This window comes from Citrus sinensis, chromosome 4, assembly GCF_022201045.2.
Source record: "Citrus sinensis cultivar Valencia sweet orange chromosome 4, DVS_A1.0, whole genome shotgun sequence".
Classification (NCBI taxonomy): Eukaryota; Viridiplantae; Streptophyta; class Magnoliopsida; order Sapindales; family Rutaceae; genus Citrus; species Citrus sinensis.
Window position 1 is genome coordinate 1,220,187 of NC_068559.1, and position 8,138 is coordinate 1,228,324.

General features: G+C 29.6%; 1 protein-coding gene across 3 annotated transcripts; it reads right to left on the reverse strand.

Annotated features, from left to right (window-relative positions):
• Positions 1-3,634: 3,634 nt before the first annotated feature.
• LOC102627583 (jasmonate-induced oxygenase 2) lies at positions 3,635-8,138 on the reverse strand. 3 transcript variants are annotated; one of them, XM_052440149.1, is made up of 4 exons: positions 7,984-8,137; positions 5,443-5,987; positions 4,998-5,328; positions 3,635-4,083 (listed from the first exon to the last, which is right to left on the reverse strand). In XM_052440149.1, exons 1-4 carry the CDS (start codon positions 8,005-8,007, stop codon positions 3,835-3,837), a joined length of 1,149 nt encoding a protein of 382 aa, XP_052296109.1. In that variant the 5' UTR covers positions 8,008-8,137; the 3' UTR covers positions 3,635-3,834. The 3 variants fall into 3 exon arrangements, with proteins under 3 accessions (XP_052296109.1, XP_006486310.1, XP_052296110.1); XM_006486247.4 differs by lacking the exon at positions 7,984-8,137 and adding an exon at positions 6,100-6,677; XM_052440150.1 differs by lacking the exon at positions 3,635-4,083 and adding an exon at positions 4,608-4,871 and having other exon boundaries at positions 7,984-8,138.

Consider the following 8,138-nt stretch of genomic DNA (forward strand, 5'->3'; position numbering starts at 1 on the left):
TTAACTTATAGAATAACGATAAAACTCATTTCAATTTAGAGACACTTATAGTTGGTGGTAGAGAAATTCAAATTATTTGATTAAATAATTTAAGTTAATAGATAAACATGAGAAATATGGATTTAGTCAAGAGATCATAATTAGGCTGAGAGATAAGAACTTAAAACTAATTTAAAAAATTGAAATTAAAATGATTGATATAAGTTTGCATGTAGAGTGAATCAAACATGAGACTTTCTAACATTATGTTTGAGAAACTAGTAGACTCAAAAATTTAACCAAAAAAGGGTCTAGTAATAGTATTGTAAATAAGTATAAACAATATTTTATAAAAGGATAAATATTTGTTTAGTTCTTATATTTTGAATTAAATATCCGTTTAGTCATTATATTTTTAGAAAATACTTTAAAACATCTTTTTTGATAATTATATTACAATCCTAACCTTATTTTTGTCTTTGATTTTATAATAATACTCTTACAATAATATTCTTGGAGATATTAAAAAAAAGAAAAAATGTGAATTTATCAAATTAACTTTAAAAGTAAAATAAAAATTAATTGTTATTATTTTACTTTTAGGATTAATTTGGTAAATTAATTTTTTTTATAAAACATTATTCATAAGATTATTGTAAGGGTATTAAAAATTTCTTTAAATTGGCTGGCATTAATTTATTTATAAATAATAATTAGCAAGATTGTTGTAAGGGTATAAAAAATACCAGTTGTTTCAAAATGATATTTATTTCTTAACTTGCTGGTTAAGTTTTTTTTTTAATAATTAGAACTTTAATATCAAGATTATTGATACAAGGGTATTATTATAAATGAAAAAAAAAGTAGGGTAAGAGTATAATTATAATATATTTAATAGTAAGAGTATCTCAAGATATTTTTTAAAATATGAGAACTAAATTGACTCTTAAGATAGAATATAAGGACTAAATGAATATTTATTTTTTTATAAATAAGTGATGCATATCCCAAAGTCAAAAGATTCATTAAGACCTCATGTCCATTGAAAGATAATCTACTTTATTATATTATAAATTGTGAAAAAAATCCACCACTTGATGAGTATGCCACTTTATTTGGGATGAATTTTTTTTTTAAGTTTAGAGGATCTTATAAAATAAAAATCAGAGCCTATTACATGTAATTACCTCTAATTCATATATTTTTATCTGTATAATTAATCATTAGTAATTAACTCATATTTACATTTTAAAATATATAGACATCACAATAGAAAAATGACCCTCTTTATTTATATACAGATAATTTGGTGATACTCATTTTCTTTCTCTCTTTATGAATTCATTTTTCATCTTCTTTATTTATTAACCAAGTATTCAATGAAATAACATTTTTGACACACAAATTGGAGAAAAGAAAGGCAAACAACCAATTAAAGGAGACCATCTTAGAACATCGAAGATTGCCTTAAGTAAATTAACAGGGAAAAAATCCTTTTCATCTCTAGAATTTCATGCAATAGCCCATTTCATCCTTACTCTTTAAACAATAACCCAAAATATCCTTCCACTAACTCACCATTAGTTTAATGTTGTTAACTTGTAATTCACTAAGGGTAAAATATAATTTTTCATTAAAGTGATACAAATTATATTAAAATAATTTTTTTACACAATTAAATAACACTACAAAATATGCAAAATTCATTAATTTGTTTTAAATGAAATCAACGATGAAATAGTTTGATATAACCATTGAATAATCGCTATAAGCAACAAATTGTAATAACACAACATCTTTAAATCATTGGAAGAAAAACTCAAAAATATAACCAATTTTTATTTACTTGCAAGTGCTGAATATTTTCTTAATCTTCAATCAATTTTTATTTTGAACTTTACCACCACTCTTTTTTTACCATTATTGTCTCCCCAAGTTGGCTCACAGTGCAATTAGAGAGTATAGTTATACATGAAAATTGTGATTATTATTTGTACTTAGATCTAGGGTTTTTAGGGCTTTCATGCTGCCAAAATAGAGAGAACTGCAAAACAATTACCTGAAATAAAAATTTTCATCTTTTTCAGTATTTTCTATTTAGTGGGATTAGATAAAAATAATTTTTAGTTATATGTCAACTTTTATTTATTTTTTCTTTAATGAAAAATCATTTTTTGTCCTCAACGAATTACTAACAAACGGCATTTAACTAACGTTGAGTTAACGGAAGGATATTTTAGGATATTATTAAAAAGGTAGGGATGAAATGGACTATTACATGAAATCTTAAGGGTGAGAAGGACTTTTTCCCTAAATTAATATTAAGAAACTGAAATTAAAATACCAAGGACTCAAATTTCAAACTAACTGAAAAAAAAAAAAAAAAACTATTCAACGATGTAATCGAATTTGGATTTTCCAACCGACAATTATCAAACAAAAATAAAATACACTTGCGTGAGCTCCCATCCAATGTAAGCCAATATACATATATTTATAGTTGTTTGTTGAACTTTGTAATGATAAAAATTAATGAAAGCGATATATGGTGATAAATTAACACGTGTGGTATTTCTTTTTTTTCAATTAGATAATTAATATTTCCAGAAGGCAACCTTAATGGTTCAATGGTTAACATTATTGACTTTAAATTGTGATTGATGCATAAAATGAAATCAATATTCTTGAACATGACTAGGAGGAATGGTTTTACAAATGGGATAATATTTATATTTTATATTTTGTGATATTAGATTATGTTCTGAAAGATCAAAGAGATGGATGGGGTCAGCAATAGACTTGGCTTTTTGCAAGTTTGAAGATACAAATTAAGCATGTTAATATTTAATTATAAAACCGTACGATGAGATTAATTAATGGTGTTAGTGACCCACTTTAACGAATTAACAAAATGACAAATATGAGGAAAAGTGAAATTATAGTGGGTTATTATGTTTAATGTCGAAAGAATCACATGCAAAACTAATAATGAAACTTGAATAAAATAGTCACCCATTTAATTATTGAATCAATTTTGGGTATTGAAAGAAGATAAATGCATTACAAGGTTTGTGACTATTTTAAAAATGTCACCGGCTTAAATTATCTTCTTTTGATTATCCTTAATATGTTAGTGAGCTACTTGATATGAATGATTTGATAGAGAGAAAAGGAAAGAAGGAAAGTGATCATATGAATAAAAATTTGTTCTATCACAGCACTAATCAAAATCGTGTTTCAAGGCTAAAATGTCGTTTTTTTTTTTTTAATGACCAGTAAAAATATCTGCCTCAGTCAATGGTGTGAAAGATCACAGATTCCTGGCAAAATTCCTTATCGCCAGATATTGTAATAATCAGATATTTTTTGGGCTCTCAAACTACAAATCTCAAATTGTTATCCCAAAGTTTTATTTCAATTAATGACATTCATTTATTGATTTGTGAAGTAATATAATTATTCACTTGTAATTTATGAAAAACATCAACCACTTAATAAATGACACATCATATGTTATATCATTTAGAATAAAATTAAAAATAAAATGTTGGTATGTCTACTATTACTTAAAAAATAAAAAACCAATAATTAAGGATCAAATAATAAACAGTAAAATGACACTAAATATTATATATGATATTAATGGCACTAAATATTATATATGATATTCTCCTTTTCTATATATTTCTGTGAAAGCAAAAACCCTATCCCTTTTATGATTACATGATGGATCTTTTTGACATAACCAATAAAGGGTTGGACAATTTCAATGTGATTTACAGGACTATTTAACACATGAAAACAAAAGAAACTCTTGCTAAAATATTTATAATTAATGCCTATTGTCGTTGTCATTCATCTTGGTGATTTCATCGACTCCACTTGAGATTTTCCTTTGGGTCCTCTCGTTCGAATGAAGAGTCTGTACTCATCAAACGTCATTGGCGGATAAAGCGAAGGGCTTTCTTCTGTAACTAGCTCTTTGACAGGTTCAATTGGGATGTCGCTTTTCGGATTGTAGAAGAAAGCAAGCGACACTCTTTCGTTTGCTGAATTCACAGCCACTCTGTGCTCCACGCTCTTGTAATTTGCATTGCTTAGAACCTGAGAACACCATAAAGTATATGGAAAAGTATGCAAGATTAAAATAGAATTAAATCATCAGATGCGAATGTCTGTACGTTTGTATAGACACGAGGCTAAATATTGTTGTTTACTTCTAATTTGACATTGTATTACACTAAAACATTTAAGTAGAACTTCAAATCTATATTTTTCATTGCGAATTTGGAATTAATCACGAAGTCTAGTTCCAATTTGATATTTAATAATGTAATTTATACATTTTAAATTTGTATTTTTAAGAAGTTTGTCGTATACTTGACGACGCGTCATTCACGCTGGTATTTTTCTCTGGAACCATCTGTGGAGTGAATGTCGGCCTCCAACAAAACTTTTTCTTTCTTTGATTTTTAAACACGTTGAGAATATGGGAGTATGGGACTCGGATTCAAGTTGCTAAAGCAACTAGGTGGGGTGAGAATAATTCAGTTGAAAGTGACAAGGATGAGAGCAAATACTTTTCTAAGGTAGCACGTGTAAAAATGTTGGGGAAAAATAGACTGAAATGCGTAATAATCGGTATATCATTTTATTGCCTTATCCCATGCAATAATCAAAGATTATCCACTATAAAATTTGGAAGATCGACAACTCATTAAAAAAAAAAAATTGGCAATTGGATAAACAAGAAAAATAACTTGTTGACTAAATGAAAAAAAAAAAATAGAATCTGAAGTTTTTACTATAAACTTATTTTTTACTAAAGTTTGATGACTAGACATTAATTAGCCCACCAAAAGCGACCCCCACCAATTCCATCACTCCATGTGCTTCAGTTGTTCAATTGATAAAAACATACAAACACTTCTCACTTTTATGACTAATCAAGCAAGACGGAATTAAATTAAAAATTAAAAATAAAAAGAAAAAAAATTAGGAAGTAATAAATAACTCACCTGAATTTGATCGCCAATGTTGACGATGAAAGCATGCTTGGCCGGCTTCACGGTGATCCAATTATCGCCTTTGCGGACTTGAAGACCGGTGACTTGATGGTCCGGCAAGAGTAGGGTCAGGCCGCCGGGGTCCGAATGCGACGACAAGCCAAGTGTTAAGTCGGGCTGCGGGCACTTTGGATAAAAATTAACCCTCAAACAGGCTCCAATATTATCACCACCAAATGCATTCTGTAATCGATCTTCGCTTATTCCGAGATTAATCGATAAAACCTTCATTAACCTCCCACTTAGACGCACCAATTCCTTGCAGTACTCATCAATCACCTCCCTAATTGAAACCAAAAAAAAAAAAAAAAATTAAATTCATTAATCAAAATTGAACCCCCCCCCCCTTAAATAAAATTAATACCAAACTAATGCTAATTTATATAATTTAAAGTACCTGCAAGAAGCGGGAGTGGCGGGCCATTTGTTGAAGTCCTTTAGCGAAGAAGGGCGATAATGAAGGAAGTAATAATCACTCCAGTCGAGAATTGCCCCTTTCTCGACGCCCAAGCGGCTTCCGTAACCCTCGTAAGTCTTGGGAGAATTACCGTAAGCTTGTTTAACCTCCATGGGAGAATGGAAAAACTGGCGCCAATTCTCACGTGCATCATCCATCAACTCGTGGCGAACGCCGTGGTTGACGACCTGAAAGAACCCCCATTCGCGACACGCGGCAGAGATTTGGCCGAGGATTTCGCGTCGAGCATTCTCGTCGCCGCCGTCGAGGCCGGCAAGATTGATGATGGGAATATTTATCTTTTCGTCGTCGCCATTAATCCTGCTGTTGGGCAGCACGGGGCGTTCGGCTGGCGGCTTGACGTACCGGTCGGGGATATCGGTCGAGCCGCTTTCGGACAAGGACTGAACACGAACTATAGGTTCAGGCCAATCTTGGCAGCTCATGTTGTCAATTGGTCGTTGGTTCGGGAACCGAGGTTGATCCTAAATCAATTAATGGAAAGTAAAAGCTATATAGTACGATGAAGAATCAAACATAAAAACAAAAACTTAAAATTAATACTTTTTTTTGAGTTCTCGAAATAAATAATGAAACCTTGAGAGAGAAAAGGAGAAATGGAGGGTGGTATTTTTTTATACTGATATGGGACGAAGGAGGAGAGAGTAAGTGGAGGGAAATGAAGCGGACATCAGTCGATCAAATAGAACGTGAAAGTAATGGGGTTTATTATTATTATTATTTTTCTTGTGGATATATTTATATAAAGATTGTGAGTGGAAACTTGAGAGTGAGAGAGAGAGAGAGAGAGAGATAAAGAAGAGAAAAGGTGACAAACGCAAAATGCACACAAACTTTAGCAATCCAATATCAGCCATTTATATAACTTATGGATCATAAGCTACGAGAGAGACTCAGAGATGGAGACCCAGACGTTATAGAATGTGCGAAACAATTTCGGCGCCGTAACCAACTGGCATCAATAATAGCTGCTGTATTATATTTTATCTTTTTTAGTGGAAATAATCAAATGAACGAAAACAAATGTTTATAATTATAGAGTAGTTTAATTAAGGGTAAAAGCTTATTTAGTCCATATATTTTAAGATAGTGTCTATTTAGTCCCTGTATTTTTAAAAATACCTCGAAACATCCATGCCGTTAAAGTATTGATACCCCTACTGTTACTTTTTATTTCTTTTGATTTACTTTTATAATATTACACTTTTATAATAATTTTTTTGTTTGGACATTAATAAAAATAAAATAATTAAATTACCAATTTAACCCTAAAAAATAAAAAAAAAATTTTGCAAGCACCATTTGCACACTTAATAGTTTGCACACAATTTTTGACAATTAAAAATTAATATAATTTTTTATTTTTATTTTTTAGGATTAAATTGGTAATTTAATTATTTTCTTTTTATTAATGTCCAAACAAAAAAAACTTTTATAAAAGGGTAATATTGTAAAAGTAAGCCAAAAGAAATAAAAAGTAACGGTAGGGGTATCAATACTTTAACGGCATGAATGTTTCGATGTATTTTTAAAAATATAGAACTAAATTGACTATAATCTTAAAATACATGGACTAAATGAGTTTTTACCCTTTAATTAATTATACGACGTTAATTTGTACTAATTGTTGTAATTATGTTGGGTGGTACGTATATAAATATATATATATATATATATATATTAATTGAGTAGAGAGTAGCTACTTTGCATGACAAAATAGAAACTTTTCGCATTTTTTTAACTTTTTAATTACTGCTGGATGGCGACTTATAACTGCTGTGTTATAAAATTAAGCGGTCTGTTTCAAGTAGTCTGCAATTTTTAATTTAAATTTTTTATTGAAACTCGCCAAAACTGAAACAAGCCGGCCTTAGTCTTGCAAATAATAAATTAATTACATGAGCACTAATTATTCGGGAAAAAAAAATTAGCATAACTTCATCTGTGGCATCAACTTAAAAAAGAAAAAAAAAGAAAGAAAATTAAAGAAACAGTTATGAAAAATAGCAAGCGTAAATGAAATTTCTGAGAGTTCGAAAATTCATATCTTGTAAATACGAATTTGAGTAATTCAATATTTTTTTAAGCAATATGTCATTGTTTTGTCCCAAAAATAAATAAATAAAAAAGAATGCTTTGTATTGCTCAAAATTTATGGTGAAACAAGAGCATTGGTACCTTATAAAACAGACTGGAGTAATACAATATTGTTTTAAACGATATAACGTTATTTAGTTTAAAAGGAAAATAGCTGCTTTGAAAAATAACGTCATTTGGATCAAAATTCGGGGTAAAATACCAAACATCATAAGCAACCAGAATTGAATAATATTACTCTGGAACTTTATCAAACAGTGTATGAAAATCCATTTTATAATAGTTTACTTTATTTTCTTTTTTTCCAAAAAAGGAATACATGCAATAATCACCTTAAAAACTGAAAATGATAATAACACTGACCTCATTGATTCCTTTGACCTCCATTGCCCTGCTGAAATTTCAAAGAGAAAATTACTGGCGTGCGAAAAAGAAATTGCTGAACTGAAATTGTGTGGCCTTACCTTTCACATGCAGTTGATTTGATCAGACGCTTCTTTTGATTTTGAAGCTAATGC

What these genes read in the sequence shown, in the direction of transcription:
- LOC102627583 (XM_052440149.1), bottom strand. Translation starts at nt 8,007, where the DNA reads ATGGAGGTCAAAGGAATCAATGAG. An exon ending in AGGTCAAAGGAATCAATGAG is followed by an intron (nt 5,988 to 7,983) that starts GTCAGTGTTATT and finishes TAATTGATTTAG; the next exon opens with GATCAACCTCGGTTCCCGAA. An exon ending in ACATTGGCGATCAAATTCAG is followed by an intron (nt 4,084 to 4,997) that starts GTGAGTTATTTA and finishes TGGTGTTCTCAG; the next exon opens with GTTCTAAGCAATGCAAATTA.